General features: G+C 42.9%; 1 protein-coding gene across 3 annotated transcripts in view; it reads right to left on the minus strand.

The window, feature by feature from the left end:
- Positions 1-17,498, minus strand: part of PLCB1 (phospholipase C beta 1) — a 497,312-nt gene that overhangs the window by 215,453 nt on the left and 264,361 nt on the right. For all 3 annotated transcript variants that reach the window (XM_082215463.1, XM_082215464.1, XM_082215462.1), the window contains one exon: positions 6,255-6,395. In XM_082215463.1, the coding sequence (XP_082071589.1) occupies positions 6,255-6,395 (141 nt within the window). The remainder of the gene's footprint in view (positions 1-6,254; positions 6,396-17,498) is intronic.

The following is a 17,498-nucleotide window of genomic DNA, read 5'->3' on the forward strand; positions in this document are numbered from 1 at the left end:
TTGGCAAAAACATTTCTCCCAACCGTTGTGAGGTGCAGCCCATCACTTGCCAGAAGTCCATCTTCAAGAAACTGCAGTCCGTGATCTAAGAATCCAAACCGTTCCTGTTTACACCATTTGCGGAGCCAGCTGTTCACTTCCACTATTTCCCCCTCTCTCCCTGGGCCATGTCGTTCAACTGGGAGGACAGATGAGATGACAATTTGTGCATTTAGTTGCTTCAATTTCCTGCCGAGAGCCTCGTAGTCTCTTTTGATCTTCTGGAGGCTATTGCTTGCAGTGTCATTGGTTCCCACATGAACCAAGAGGAAGGGGTATTTGTCAGTGGGTTTTATGATTCCTTGCAGTCGTTCAGTTACATCTTGGATCTTAGCCCCGGGGAGACAGCACACTTCCCGAGACATCTTGTCAGGCCCACAGATCACTGCTTCTGTTCCCCTCAGTAGGGAATCCCCTATCACCACTACACGCCTCCTCTATTTATTAAAGACCTGATTTATCGTCCAACATAACTTGTGAATTTGGCTGTTTCAGTTAGTTCAGAAGTTGGTGTTTCAGGCCACTGTGTTCCAGAGGGGTTCTAATAAAAAATTAGCACTGAAATAGTTTCAGTTCCAAATTTTTATTCTTGAGTCAAACGTATCACACTGTTGGGCACATCTGTTATTTTTAAGGTCTGTTCAGTCCATCTCGGCCTTTGCACCAACTCAACCTCTTTATCCACTGGCTCAGATAATTAAACCACACTAGGGATACAAAGCGTGTTCTGCTTCATGGAGAGCACGTGTTGCGGTGGGGGCTGCCAGGACACTCCAAAGTTGGGAGCGGGCTAATTGTTCGTTGGCCACTGATGCGATTGGGGCTTCCCTTGTTGTTGGGAAGAAGTTAATGTTGCCATTTGTTGATTGACAGCCAGAAATGCTAAAACTCCTTGCACGAGGCTAGGGCTTCCTCTTTTCGACCGTGCATCGGATTGCCCATCCTCCCCCTCCCTAGAATTAGGGTTGTTCGCTTTGACCTTGCTATGCCTGTCATGGGGTTGTCTGCTCTTGGGGAAGGGGCCTGGTAGGAATTTTGTCCATCTGGCTGATTGGCTGGGGCCATTTGGTTTTTGCCGACTGCGTTGCAAATTATCACAACTTGTAAGGTTGCGGTTAGGCATTGGTTTATGGTTTGTTTGGTTGAGGGGAAGTGGTTGAGTGCCTGCCCTTGGTAGGTTGGGTGCCTGCCCCTCTAATGCTGCTGCTGCAAGGGATTCCGTTAAAGGAATCGGGGGCTAACTATTGCTTGTCCACTCTGTCAAGGGGGCTCGGGCCATAGCAATGAGCTCCTGGTTGCATTTGGGGTGAGGGCTGTTCCGCGTTACCCCTAAGTGTATTCCCCTATTCTGACTTTCGCATCGTGCGGAATGTCAGTCTGTCCCCCATGGTGGGGCAGATAGTCACAACCAATGCCTAAGCCAATGCCTATAAATAATAAATTATTATTATTATTATTATTATAAGCAACCACTCACAAATTTGTATTTCAATAAAGTTGTGTGGCCAAAATTATGCCAAAAATCTTAAACAAAAATTCTGTGTGATGTGTGAGTTACTGGGGTGGCCCTGGGGACCTCGACACGCAACGGCAATATTTTGTTGCAGCAAGTCCTACCTGTTATTTTCTAATTACCAAGTTAGGATAATGCAATCCTAGGCCAATCTTGAAATGGCAGATAGGCGACTTTTACAAATGACAAAACCCTCCATCTGCCTAAACGTTCTGTTAAAATTCCTTTCTAAGAAGCAAAAGTGCATTATCTTAATTCTCTAACTTTTTGTGCTGTGCAATAAAAGGCCATAGCTTCAAGGCTCACCAACTCATTAATTTTAACTTAAGCCTAGAAAGTGAGCAGAGAACTCTCAATAAAATGACCAGTGAAAGGCTCGGGAATGGATTGTGCTCTGAAGTAAATTATTAACAGCCTGAACTCCAGAAGCAAACCGCAAGGAAATAATGGTTTGAAGTTTTTCCTCAAAGTGCTTTTCAAACAGTTCTGTCTGTGCAAACCTCATTATTTGCCATGCTGCAAAAGAACCTGTAGTTGCTCACTACAAACAGCTTAAAATCAACAAGAGCCTGCAATAAACAATTACCATCAGGGATATCATCGCTTTACAAAAATGCCTGATTTATGAGTAGAAGCAAAGAGCAAAGCGAATGGGCCAATTGCAGGGCACCTAGCTAACAGCAAAGAAACAAAATTCACTTATGAATCCTCACGCATATAAGTTTCCAAGGGGAAGGCTGAGAGGAGAAGATAGCCAGAATTGTAAAACATGCACAGAGGGCAAGCTTCTTGTTCACCATGGGAGAGAAATACCTCAATTTGTTACACAGCTGATTTTACATCTGTTTCTTTATCTACAGCTAGAAATCACTCAGAAAGTGCAGCAACAGCTAAGCAGGCAAAATCCTTCCATATTTACCTCCGCCTCCCACACTGCGTCAGAGAACAGTCTCGCGGTGGCAGATTTATGTCCCTGCAGCCCTGTACACAACCGCTTTGGGGGGCCCTATTTATTCACCTAAATTCATGTGACTACGCCTGAAATTATGATGGAGCTGAATGCATAAGAATGAGTTAGTTAATAGCAAGGGTTGTCTCTTTTTTTACTATTATACCGTATTATTAAATGGTGCTTTCCCCCCCTCCCAATTAATTAGATCAGGCTTCTAAAGCAAAGGAAGTGTTGAGGGAAACTAAAAGTGACCTATTGTCTTGGGTGAAGCATTTGAATATACCGTATTTTTCGCTCCACAAGATGCACCTGACCATAAGATGCACCTAGTTTTTAAAGGAGGAAAACAAGAAAAAAAAATATTCTGAACAAAACAGTAGATGTATGATTTTTGTGGTTCATGATGTGACCACAGACATGTGATCTGATGGTGAATTTGGGGTGACCCAATGCAAAAATCCTGAGGATCCATGGGCTTTTACCTTCCCCCTCCCAGGCAGCCTCCGCTAGTGCCCCTTATCTCTCTTCTGATCCCACTGATCAGCAGTTTCCTTTCAACACACCCTTCCCTCTTGTTTGCCTTAGTGTAGTATCTTTTCCTTAGCTGGAGCAGTTTTTTTGCTCCTCATTTTCTTCTAATTTCTCTCCTTATGGCTTTAGTCTTCCTGTTCCCCCCACTTTGTAAGTTTGCTGTCTTTACCTCCCCCCTCCCAGGCAGCCTCCTGGGCAATTCGGCTCCAGGGATCATGCATTCACTCCATTAGACACACAAACATTTCCCCTTACTTTTTAGGAAGAAAAAAGGGTGTCCTATGGAGCAAAAAATACAATATATACATTTATTTATACAAGGCCAAAGGCCAAAGTAAAGGCTATCAATAAAGACACAATAACAGCAAACCATAACTGAGCAGTTTAAGCAGTCATTTACTGAACACATAACAATCGAGATGGGCCAATTAAAAAAATTATGTATTTTGTGTTTCTGTATTTTTATGCTGTGAACCATATTGAGATCTATGGATGAAGGGCAGCATACAAATTTAATAAACAAACAATAACAACAATAATAAAACAGAGAGAAGAAAAAGAAATAAAAATGAAAGCTTATAGAGTGGTACCTTGGTTGTCAAACGTAATCCGTTCTGGAAGACTGTTTGACTTCTGAAATGTTCGACAGCCGAGGCGGAAATTGTGGTTGGCAAAGTCAATGGAGAAAAAACCGCAGTGGAAGTAGTTCGACTTAAGAGGCACATTCACAAACGAAAGCAATTACTTCTGGGTTTTTGGTGTTTGGGTTCTGAAACATTCGGCTTTCGAGACACTCGAAAACCAAGGTAAAGGTAAAGGGACCCCTGACCATTAGGTCCAGTCGTGGCCGACTCTGGGGTTGCAGCGCTCATCTCGCTTTACTGGCCAAGGGAGCCGGCGTACAGCTTCCGGGTCATGTGGCCAGCATGACTAAGCCGCTTCTCGCGAACCAGAGCAGCACACGGAAACGCCATTTACCTTCCCGCTGGAGTGGTACCTATTTATCTACTTGCACTTTGACGTGCTTTCGAACTGCTAGGTGGGCAGGAGCAGGGACAGAACAATGGGAGCTCACCCCGTCGCGGGGATTTGAACCACCAACCTTCTGATCGGCAAATCCTAGGCTCTGTTGTTTAACCCACAGCGCCACCCGCGTCTCTGAAAACCAAGGTACCACTGTATAAATATACTGTTTTAATTCCAATTATCATTAGAATTAGTATGGGGAAAGGTTTGAATTATATTCACAATTTTTATTCTATTTTTAAAAAAGTTTAGTTTATACTTTGGTTTGATATTTTGCATATAAGATTCTTGCTGCTAGAATCATATTATATAACAGTTTCTCCCTGTCTTTCAGATATGTTAAGAGAAATATTTTTGGGTCTAGCTGAACAAGGTATTTCGAAAAGATTCTTATGATAAGATATTTCTTGCCGATAGATGGATAGATATACTGCTGTTGCTTCAGGGCAATTCCACCCACAGTGATTGAAATCCACTCTAACCTCGCCATATTTCCGACAATTATATTTGTTGGTATTATAAATTCTAGCTATTCTAAGGGGGTTAAATACCTCATTGTCCACAATTTCACTGAATTATCTGTCAGAGTTCAAGGTGCCTTATATTTCTCAATATCAGCCAGTGCTTGGAATAAAGCACTGAACTAGTTCAAAAATCTCTGAACTACAGTTGAAAGTAGTTCCAATAACTATTAGGTGAACTAAGTATGAATTAAGTTTGTTTGGTGGTAGAACCACACCGCAACTCCTGAACTAATCTATTTGTTTATCATTTTGCATGTATTAAACATAATACGGCCTCGGTCCTGTATACCTGAAGGAGCGTCTCCACCCCCATCGTTCAGCCCGGACAATGAGATCCAGCGCCGAGGGCCTTCTGGCGGTTCCCTCACTGCGAGAAGTAAGGTTACAGGGAACCAGGCAGGGGCCATCTCGGTAGTGGCGCCTGCCCTGTGGAACGCCCTCCCAGCAAATGTCACGGCAATAAACAACTATTTTACTTTTAAAAGACAACTGAAGGCAGCCCTCTTTAGAGAAGTTTTTAATGTCTAATGTTTTTAATATTCAGTTGGAAGCCGCCCAGAGTGGCTGGGGAAATCCAGCCAGATGGACAGGGTATAAATAATAAATTATTATTATTATCATTATAATTTGTTTCTACAAAAATTTTCTGTGTGTGGAAATGTGCTTACTGGTCTTACCCACCATGCAACTTCAATGGATGAGCCCAGAGTTAGTGCTATGAGAGTGGCAGGTAAACCTCTTCCTTGTCACACTGTGCATTATTTTATGCATCTCTATCATGTCCCACCCCCCGCCCTCAACTCACCTTTGTCCCCTAAAAAGCCCCCAACTCCTGTTAACATCTGTGAGACCAGATAGTCCAGCTTTGGTTAAAGGTATCAACACAAGTTAAATACAACTAACTCTCTTTGAATACAGTGCATGTAGTGGCAGGGTTCAGGAAACAGGTGGGACATTCTGCTGCATTTCTTTTAAGGTCCTAGCAACACCCCTGGGCACAAGATCCATCCTGATGCCTTTGTTTGTAGTTCTAGATCAAGACCAAATGTTCAAGTTGTCCTATACAGGTTTAAAACAGCATGGCCATTTCTTATTTCCAAAACATACTTGACAGCTTGCCTTAAGACACTTCCTCAGAATTACAACTCGCCCATAATAAAATGGATGGCGAACTAAGATTTACAGTGGTATCTCGGTTTTTTAGCGTCTCGGAAGCCAAATATTTCAGTTTCCGAACGCCAAAAACCCAGAAGTAAATTCTTCCGTTTTCGAATGCGCCTCAGAAGTCAAACGGCTTCCACTGTGTGTTTTTTTCCATTTTCTCAATTGAACTTGCAGCCAGACCTTTGCGCCTCGGTTTTCTAACATTTCGGAAGTCAAACGGTTGTCCGGAATGGATTACTTTCGAGAACCAAGATACCACTGTATTAGATGCTTTATGAATCATTTAAAAATGTTTGGAGGACAAGAAAATGCTTGGGGGACAAGAAAATGCTTTATACAACATGCTCAGAAAGGGAACTGCCAATGACAGCAGGAAGAGTATTGTACATGACACTGTTTCTCTGAAATAAAATTGATCCATCTTATACATGTTCCTATATATTTCCTACTAACAGCCCCATTTCCCTTTCCCAGTTATGGCATTGCATCATTCGCATGGTCATACCTTTGCGATTTCGTCCTGAGCTGCTACTAAGTTCAAGTATGAAATATTGACCAGGTCAGGGCCATACACGATTGTGAGCATTCGGCCTTCCAGTCGTCCTCCTATGTTTCCTGCATCCAGATGTTCACGTAGTTTGGGATCCTGTAAGTAAGTGCATTGAAAGTCATTAAAGTGTCTGCCTGTACTTTAATAATGACAAAAAGAAAGAATAGTTCAATACTCCTATTTTGCTGCTAAGGATAGGAGTTTTAAACTCTGTTCAACCCACACATGTGGGCACCTATAGGGATAAAATGCAATTAATATATCCTCTATTTAAACCCATCCCATGAGCTGGATAATGATTGGGGACGGTTTCCACTACCATGTTCTAAATTACCTGCATGGTTTGCGGCATTTACGATTACATTGATTAGAAAAAGGCCCAGAATGGGCATCATGTAAAATAAGAAAGCAGTAATGGTTACTTTAATGGTGAAATGGTTTACGTGCAACATTACAATCATTTTTTCTACACATTCAACACCCTGGAACAACCATTACTAAAAGAAGATCATCACGGGGGGGGGGGGAGATTGCCTACACAGTGCTCTGGGTGGGCATTCTTGGCTAATTTCAACAACCACTTAATTCTTATATCCTTTCACATGTAACTCAATCACCAATGAATTATTCTTTGGAGTTGTATTTTTTAAAAACAAAATAGTGTTGACAGTATAAGTAGATTACATAAAAATAAATGTGGCATTGCTGTTTGAAATGTGCTAAGAATCAATGTGTGTGTCAAAGCAGCATTGCATTCTACATTACTCTTCTACTCTTAACGGAGGGGAGGTGTTGTGAGCGATAACAGCTTCCCACACTCACGGGGAGGGGGGCGTGACCAAGTCCCTGCACCATTGAGCCCTGTGCCCGCACCACGCCCCCCCAGCCGGCCAATCCGGCTGGGGGGGCGTGGTTTTGCCATTTAACATGGCTGCAGGCTCAACAGCTCCCCCTTCTTGTTCCTCATATCACCCTCCCTCCCTCCCTCCCTCCCTCCCTCTACGTTTTGCTCCTGACCTTGCTATGGACTTCGGTTGGTTGCCTTGGTTGTCCAAGGGGCCTGGTGGGAATTTTTTCCACTTGGCAGATTGGCACCAGCCACTTGGCTTTTGCCTAGGTAAAGGTAAAGGAACCCCTGACCATTAGGTCCAGTCATGGCCGACTCTGGGGTTGCGGCGCTCATCTCGCTTTATTGGCCGAGGGAGCTGGCGTACAGCTTCTGGGTCATGTGGCCAGCATGACTAATCCACTTCTGGCGAACCAGAGCAGCGCACGGAAATGCCGTTTACCTTCCCGCCGGAGCGGTATCTATTTATCTACTTGCACTTTGACGTGCTTTTGAACTGCTAGGTTGGCAGGAGCAGGGACTGAGCAACAGGAGCTCACCCCTACCTCATAGCAAATCATTGCAACTTTGTAAGGCTTGGCAGTTAGGCATTGGAAAATGTGTTGTATGTTGGAGGGGAGGTTGCGGCCATCACCTATCCCTTCCCTTGAAGGGTATTCCGTTAAAGGAATATGGCAGTCGTGGTTCTTGTCCGATGCCCAGGTGGTGGCTAGGGCCATGGCATGACCCCAGTGACTCTAGGGGAAAGTTTCCAGTTGATTTGCATCAACAAGCTCACCCTACAGCAGGGGTCTGCAACCTTTAAGACAAAAAGAGCCACTTGGACCCGTTTCTGAAGTAAAAAAAAAATGTGGGAGCCGCAAAACTCGTCATCATAAAAATAACTTTTTTCTCACTTTTTTATTATTTCTTTGTTTGACCCCTCAGAATTACTCCTCCTCATAGAAATAAACGTTAAATTAACAAGTTACCTTTTTGTGTGTGCGTATTCTTCACTCCCCTTCAAAACAGTGACCAGCGTACATGCCCCCCTTTCAATGCAGTGACCAGCGTACATGCCACTTACAATGTAGCAGGCGGGCAGGTGGGAAGGTGACGTCGGGACGGTGCGTGACTAACGCATGCACCGCCCCCATGCGACGTCACAGCCAGTACAGCGCCCACCACAGTGGGGAGTGTCGGGGCGCACAATGCGCCTCCTCCCCTCGCTAGTATCCACCCCGGAGCCGCGGCAAAGGTGTAAAAGAGCCACATGCGGCTCCGGAGCCGCGGGTTGCAGACCCCTGCCCTACAGGTTGTTAACGCTTGCGTGACTCCCAGCAGAGCGGGCAGGAGTCAAGTATAGTCTGTTCGATCCAATGCCTAAGCCAATACCACTCGCAATCTGTAACCAATAAAGTAGTGGCCTTTTTTAGCCCATGAACCTAAATACTTGTGTCCATGTGTCTTATTTTATCTCCAAGTGGAGGTAACTCACAACTCACAAATGTAGCTATAGTAGTACTGAATCCTAACTTTCCCCCCTTACATAGATCTTCAGTCCACCTGGTTCATAAGTTCATATTAAACAACCTGTATCCAGCAATGGAAGGACAATACCGTTCCTTCACTGATTCTATCACCGACTGGCCTTTGGTTTGGACTCAGTCTGACCCTTATGTTTCCCTCCCCTTATGGTTTTGATCTACGGGCTACTTTTAAAATGAGGCTGCATTTTAAATTGTACTTTAACCTGTATTTTAAATTGGGGTTTTCCCCCATATTATGTTTTTATTGTAATTTTACCAGTGTTAGCCGCCCTGAGCCCGGCTCTGGCCAGGGAGGGCAGGGTATAATTATTATTATTATTATTATTATTATTATTATTATTATTATTACTATTGAGAGCCACAATTCTCAGGGGACCCCAAAAGCCTAATCATGGTTTACAAATCTGGTTTCATAGCGACACTGAACTTCTCTTACACATCCCACATGACTTTCTGAAGCCCTGTAATGTCTTGACTGGTGGCTAAGTCAGTCTTGTTCTAACTAAATTGCCTTGTTTCTACAGAACAGAAAACAAAACAAGTAGTATAGTTTATTAAAAGCTCAGGCAATGATTTATTTTTACATGCATTTGTTGTCAGCAGGCCAGGCGAAGAGTTCTTTCAAATGCAGTGCACTACCCTTTTCTATTAACCTATTAACCCTCAGAACTGGCTTCACAAAAAGAGGTGAGAAGAGAAGAATAAGCACATACTTCTGAAAACTCCAACTTCTTTTATTTTCCTCTCCATTGCTTTAGGTTTTTGTTTGTTTGTTTGTTTGCATGCATCTTACGATCCAAGACTCACTTGGCCACTGCTTGTTTTAATGCCTTCCAAATCAGAAATCACGAACAAATCCAAGAGAAAATAATGGGATGAATTCAATATCACACTCTTCTGATCATTCCATCAGTGCAAGCATTTTGGTTTGCTGAATGAGATGATCCCCCGCCTTTAAACACACCCCCATTGTTCCAGGGGTTATCCTGACACCCCATCCTACTCTGAGCCAATTGTGAGGGTGGGAAGGAGAGAAAGCCCCATTGTGCATGGGGAAGTCCTCCTACAGGATGCGGGTGGTGCTGTCGTCTAAACCACTAAACCTCCTGCGCTTGCCAATCAGGTCAGCAGCTCGAATCCCTGTGACGGGGTGAGCTCCCATTGCTCTGTCCCAGCTCCTGCCAACCTAGCAGTTTAAAAGCACACCAGTGCAAGTAGATAAATAGGTACTGCTGAAGCGGGAAGGTAAACAGCATTTCCATGCGCTCTGGTTTCCGTCACGGTGTTCCATTGTGCCAGAAGCAGTTTAATCATGCTGGCCACATGACTGTCTGTGGACAAACACTACCTCCCTTGGCCTGAAAGTGAGTTGAGTGCCGCAACTCCATAGTTGCCTTTGACTGGACTTAACCATCCAGGGGTCCTTTACCTTTACCTCCCACAGAGCACAGTGCTATGGAGCTGAAAGGGACCACAAGGGTAATCTCGTTCAACCACCTGAAATACAGGAATCTTTTGCCCAACTTGGGATGCGAACCTACAACCCTGAGATTAAGAACCTTGCGCTCTACCAACTGAGCTACAGGCCAGGTCTCTACTGACAAGACACATTATTTGAATCCCACCCAAGTCCAGGTCCACTCAGCAGAATGAGCAGGAGGAACTCAAATGTATCAGGGATGGCTCACCTCTTTCCGAAACACATTAGTATCTGAACTGCCCCTCAACATTCCCCATTAAGTCCAGAGTCAACATTTACCAAAATGCACCACTGCTCACAATAGGAAATTGCATATCTTACAAAGTACATGCATTGTTGTGAACATATCTGCATTTGCTTCTGAGGGGATGCCTCACCCTGAGCAATGCAGACAATTGAAATGCAATGAACAGCTGCACAAAGGTTTCAAAATTCGTAACACTATCTGCAATGGGAAGAAGGAGCAAATGAAACTGACTTGAGACTAAAGTCAGGTTATTGGCGTGGTAAGCCTGTATCTCAGACTGCATCATGCTGGAGTGCAGGTGGGTCCTCAAAAGGCTTATTGCTCCAGGACCTGGAAAAACGACTGGGTATGCCTCATCTAAACCACAGGGCCTAGGACTTGCCGATCAGAACGTCGGTGGTTCGAATCCCCGCAACGGGGTGAGCTCCCGTTGCTCGGTCCCTGCTCCTGCCAATCTAGCAGTTCGAAAGCACGTCAAAGTGCAAGTAGATAAATAGGTACTGCTCTGGTGGGAATGTAAACGGCATTTCCATGCACTGCTCTGGTTCGCCAGAAGCGGCTTAGTCATGCTGGCCACATAACCCAGAAGCTGTACGCCGGCTCCCTCGGCCAATAAAGCGAGATGAGCGCCGCAACCCCAGAGTCAGCCACGACTGGACCTAATGGTCAGGGGTCCCTTTACCTTTATGCCTCATCTGTGTACATCTACTGTATATCTTACATTTCCACATTGAAAAGTTAGCATAAAATAACTGAGGATAGATGTTGAACCTTGAGCACCAGTGAACATGCCCATAGTAGCTGTACTAGGCAATCCAAAGGCACATGGCAACTGCTAACAGTTTTGCGCTAATTGAGGAAGAGATTTCTCTGCTCTGTTCAGAATAGCATGGGAGACTTTGTTACTGCTGCCCCTTTATTCTGAGAGCACGGCTAAAACTCCTTGGGAGTCACAGTCATATTGGAACATTATAGCGAGGGTTGAAACAAACAAACAAACAAATTGTACATGGTGGATCATTTTGTTCAAATTTATCCTCTTTACCCAGTAGGATAATAATTCTCGTGCACTTCTCAAGATAGGGCAATTAGTATAATTTACCCATTAAAAGAAAACCCTAGGAGTCTCTGCAAACGTTTTTCTGAGGTGGAAAGTAAAAAACACATTTTTTTTTAGCAGAATTTGGCTGGCAATGCAAATCATGAAAGAAAAGGCAACACACACAAAACTGACAGTGTACCCTTAGTACACTGAACCACTTGGTTGTCTCAGTAGGTTTCAAGAAGTCATGCTAGTTCATGCCCCCAGTGATTATTCAGACTATTTTGCAGTGCTGCTGAACTATCTCCTCAAACTTTACCACAAAGACCACATGGGGCTGGCACCATGCGGTGCTGGAAGACTATAACCTGGGTAGTCCCACTTTTTATGTAACATGCAGCTGTCATATTTCAAGTGGATGACTGACTCATTGAATGCATTATCACTCCAGCTGACAAAATTGTACTGCAATTCCTTCCCTACTGGTGTCTCTGTACAAAAAGGCACACTTGTGGAGACAGACCAAGGCAGAAACCGCAGGTATTTTGAACTAAATGATTATCTCATGCAGCCAACAATCTGAATTAAGGTCTGCAGCATTTGCTTGCAGGAGAGATGAAAATCACTTACTCAAAACTGACAGAATGTAGAAGCTCTGAATATCTTGAATGGAGTTTCCCTTGTGTATCTTTTATATTTAAAAAGTTTGCATGATGATCAAATCTGTATTTATTTTCAGATGTATTCGAGCCTAAGAGTAAGTTTTGGGTGGATATAAAGCTTTGGCTGTCCTGTTTGTCTTATGTTTCATGCTCTATGCTTTATGGTTCATTCCATAATACTTGAGATTTGTTACTCCAGTCATATTTTACGGTGGGTCTATGATTGTATAAATAAATCTGAATCTCGGTCATATTTATAAGCTGTTCTTCCTAAGGGAAAACAAGTACAACGCATAATGTTTTTTTTAAAAAAGTACTGCTGAGAGCAACAAAGTGTGACAGAGCAATGGAATCCAACAGAACAACAAAACAATCCATTAGAAATAAAAACAGTGGCTGTAACATGCTGAAAAGCCTGGACAAATATAAAGTCTTTATCTGGCATTACAAAGCCAAGACATTTATGCTGCAAAAGGGCACCAGTTGCAGACGTAATTGGGATGAAGTCCCACCGAACTCAAAAGAGTTTATATAGCCGATATGTGTTGAATAATTATGGGCTGTCCAGTGAATCCCTGGATGACATTGCGGAAGAACGTTGCCTCAGGAGAGTGTGGAAAATTCTCAGGGATGATTCATACCCTGGCCGGCACTTTCTTGATCTCCTGCCCTCAGGCAGAAGATACAGAAGCATGATTAGTCGCACCAACAGGGTAAAGAACAGCTCCTATCCGTGGGCTGTTAGGCTGCTGAATGAAAAGGTAGCAACAGGGCAACTGACTTTCGGGTTTGGTGGGTGTGCGTCAGTAAACAAGTGGAATTAAGACTAAGAGAGCTGAGTGGGGGGTGCTCGCGTAATCTCACTGTATACAAGTTGTACAAGTGACAATGAAGTATTTCAATAATTGCACTATAAGCCTAGTGCTAGGAAAAAGATCCCTAGGGAAGAAAATTTGAATGCAGGATGCTACAGCCAGTGAAGACCACTCCCTGGTTGCCCTCACATGGCATCAGAAGGTGAGGGGGCTGAGAGGAAGGCCTCTCGTGACGAATGTATTGGTCATTAGTTATGATGCTATTTTTAAGAAGAGAGCTAGCATGCAAACAGGATCCTGAATTAAGTAGGCATTAAGTCTGACCCAGAAGTATTCTTCTTAAGTTATAATATAATGTTCAAGGCAGGGTCATGTGGTAGAACCAACTTTCCGAGACCTAGGTCCCAGGCTCGGAAACTAATTGGCAGCCAATGCAGTCAGGTCAGGATTGATGCTACATGTTCCAAACTGTCTTGTCCCAGTGAACAACTTGGCTGCTGAATTCTGCACCATCTGAAGTTTCCAGACTGTCTTCAGAAGCAATAACACATATGTGTTGCAGTAGTCTAACCTAAATGTTAAATATTTATTCAGTGCTGTTTTTGTTGTTCTTGCTGTTTAAAAGATGCTTTCTGTTTTCACTACAGTTTAACTCAGGCTTCAATGGGATATTTCAGTAGGATCCTACCATTGCAGCATTTGACCTAACTACTTCGGAACATAAATGACATTTATACACTTCGAACTAGGGCTTCCACTGAAAATTTAAAGCAGATGTCAAGATTGTTCTTGAGGAGCAACCAGACATGTGGGATACCTAACTTTATCTTCACAACTAGCGTACATAGCAGGTGATATGGAGCCAAGGTTATCCAAAGAGCTTCATGGCAAAGGAAATTTTTAACTCAGCATTTAGTCTAGGGATGGGAAACCAGCAGCCCTCCACATGCCATGGACTACAAATCCCACCATCCCATGCCACTGGCCATGTTGGTAGGGGCTGAAGAGAGTGGGGAGTGGGAATTATAGTCCAAAAACAGTTGGAGACCCACTGTGGGAAACCCTTGCCCTAGGCCAAATACAGCACTCTAACCATGTCATCATAGTGGTTCATGTCATTGAGGAAAACCAAGAAAGTCTGGTGAAATCTCTCAGGAGGTTTCTCACAGCCCTGCTTCCAAATAACTGGTCGGGATGCCCACGTCTTCATACATTACTATCTTGGAAAGCAAACTTGCAGCAACTTTCAGGTGAAATATTAAAAGGAAATATGCAGAGGAAGCTCTAGGGCGCATGAAGACAATGGACGGGCTTGCTCAATGGCACCGGTTGGTGTCCCTTTAATTTAACAGGGAATTTTCCCACTTAGGACTCAGCTATATAGCTGCAAATAAAACATTTAAAGTGTGTTTTAAGTGCAATATACAGGGTCACACTAGGTGGTGAGCCTTATGGAAAATTCAATGTATTTTTAAGAAATGCTTTAAAAAAAGCATTTTAGATTTTTTTACATACCGGTATATATATGTGTGTGTAGATGCCACCTTAAACACTAGGCTGTTTCATTTAATCTCAAACAAAAGGTATGTGATAGCACAACCAATGGGATCAAGTCTGAAACATTTAAAAAAAAATGAGTTGAAGCAGCCATGTTTAAGGCATGAGAAACCTACAACATTTTTGAATTTGCAAGTTATGATCCAGCTTTCCCCAGTGAAAAAGGTCTGACAGTTGAACAATTAAGCCGGATCTGGCTAAAGTTCTACATGCTGTAGTAAGATGGTTATCTTTTAAGAATGGTTGACATTATAATAGGGCCTGAGGGACCACAATGTTATTACCAACTGATGCTAATCATCCAAAACCACCTAACTTTCCCTAATCCCCTTTCAAACTCTGCCACCACCGCAAAAGCAGTCTATTTAGTATTTCTGACACAATTTGGGAAGCAATTAAAGGTAGATAATCTAACATGTTGTCAAAGTGGTTTGAAGTCACTTTCTAAGACGTTCCTAGCAGTTATCAAATTGTTGGTCAGTTAATTAAAAATGTTTTCATTTTGTTTATTTCCATCTACCAGTGTAAAGTTAGATATTTATCTTGCATCGGTGCCCAGAAAGTCCACAGTTGACACCAATGAAATCTGAAGAGCAGTTAGGATCAGACTTACATCTTCAATTGCAAATAATCAAACACATCAACTTAAAGTTGTTGACTAGCCAATCGTATAAATTGTCCTACTTTTCCTTCCTTCATCAGCAGGCCATTTGTAGAAGCCCAATAGCTATAAACAAATTCAGAGACATTTATTTTCAGAGTGGTGAATTCAAACCACTTTGACCACACTTGGACTAGTAAAGGTAAAGGGACCTCTGACCATTAGGTCCAGTCGTGACCAACTCTGGGGTTGCGGCGCTCATCCCACTTTATTGGCCGAGGGAGCCGGCGTACAGCTTCCGGGTCATGTGGCCAGCATGACTAAGCCGCTTCTGGCGAACCAGAGCAGTGCATGGAAACGCCGTTTACCTTCCCGCTGGAGCGGTACCTATTGACGTGCTTTTGAACTGCTAGGTTGGCAGGAGCAGGGACCGAGCAACAGGAGCTCACCCCATCACCGGGATTTGAACTGCCAACCTTCTGACTGGCAAGCCCTAGGCTCTGTGGTTTAACCCACAGCGCCACCCGCGTCCCTACACTTGGACTACCTGCACCCTAAAATTAACATCCTCATAATCTACAAAGAATATTAAGACCCTTTTATCTATGCTCACTCAGCCTAACTTGCCGATTGTGGAAAACTGAATGCATTCAGAGACATTACTTGGCTGGTTTCATACACTATAATAAATATTGAAGTTCAGTGGCTTAAATATTTACAGTACTTATTTACAGCTGCCAACACTTCTTGCATACAGTCCAGCTAATTAAATTAACTTGAAGTCCAGAGACAAAGCTCGAACACTTCCATTCCTAAATTAATATTTCTAAAGATTTAGACTGAAAGATTAATTACTGTGGCAAGCTAGCACTAAGGATTTTGCCAAGTTACGTGAAGGCTGGGAACCTGACAATCAGATGAGCCTTACTGGAGCTATAAAGAATGGCCCACAAATTTTATCACAGAAGATTCATAGAGCTGGAAGGTACTCTGAGGATCATCAAGTCCAACCCCCTCAATGTAGGAATATACAGCTGTCCAGCTGGGGGATTGAACCTGCAACCTTGGGGTTATCAGCACTGTGCTCTAACCAACTGAGCTACCCCATGGCTAGATAAAACCACTGTTAACATTTGTAGTAGATCTTACTGTACTGTACTCAAGACGATAAAAGAGGACTGGATATTATTTATAGATTATTTGAAAAATTACTATGAACAGACAATTAACCTAGCAGGATGTTAGTATTTTCAGCAGCATAAGTTAGAACTAAAATTAAAGGGAGAAGTAGAGAAAGATTGGGGAAACTAAGATGATGCAAAATGAACTGGAATACAAAAGGAACCAAGGAAGGAGAGGAAGGGAAGTCTGTCTGTGATTGTATTTTTGAATATAATAGAATATGTAATATGTAACTCTTTTTTCCTATTTTTTTTATTACTTTCATTTTTTTCTTCTGTTAAAATGTAGCAGAAATGCAAATAAAAACGGAAAGGAAAAAAAGGGTTAGACATATTTGTAGGGCTAGGATGGAAAACTATGCAGCCTAAACTCTTCTTTTATTTCTAGATTTAGGTATGTAGCCATGTTGGTCTGACACAGTTGAAAAAAATTTAAAAATGGTCCATTAGCATGTTAGAGACCAACTAAGTTTGTTCTGGGTATAAGCTTTCATGTACATGCACACTTCTGCACATACCAAAGGCCTTCTTTTATTTGTAAAGGAGCTGTGCAAATAGGACTCTTTATTCAGTAATATTAACAATAGCTAAGCCTATTATTGGTGCAATTGTCCATGAAATCACAAGCTCTGAAGCTCTTTAGCAAGATTTCCAATTATACTTTGCTCAGCACTGAAAGAGCATGGCATTACTCAAAGATCTGAATGAGGCTTTATTTTCCAAACAGAAAAAATCCCTTTTGTCTGCCAAAGCCAAGAAAAAATATATATCTGGGGCAGCTCTTACAGAAGTCTGTAAGAGGTCTTTAAGCAGAGGCTTGACAACCATATGTCAGGAGTGCTCTGATGGTGTTTCCTGCTTGGCAGGGGGTTGGACTCGATGGCCCTTGTGGTCTCTTCCAACTCTATGATTCTATGATTCTATGATTCTATAAGTTTGAGAGTGAGTCGCAGGTGCTGTGGTCTTCTAGCCACAGGATATTACAAGACGTACATCCAACAAAAGCTAACACCACATTAGAAACCATTTACACAGGTATCAGACAATGCATTATCATCAGCAGGTGACTTGAGCTCAGTAGTCTCCAGCACCATCTCAAAAATATTCAAAAAGAAACTCTGCTCTTATTTTCTGTGCTGCCATTGCAGCAACAGATTTGTTAGCCAGCATTTTTAATGCAAAGGGCCGCTATGGCAAATAAACAAGGATATGGGCATAGAAAATGTATTTCATTTACA

Source organism: Podarcis vaucheri, assembly GCF_965113315.1.
Source record: "Podarcis vaucheri genome assembly, chromosome: 3".
NCBI lineage: Eukaryota > Metazoa > Chordata > Lepidosauria > Squamata > Lacertidae > Podarcis > Podarcis vaucheri.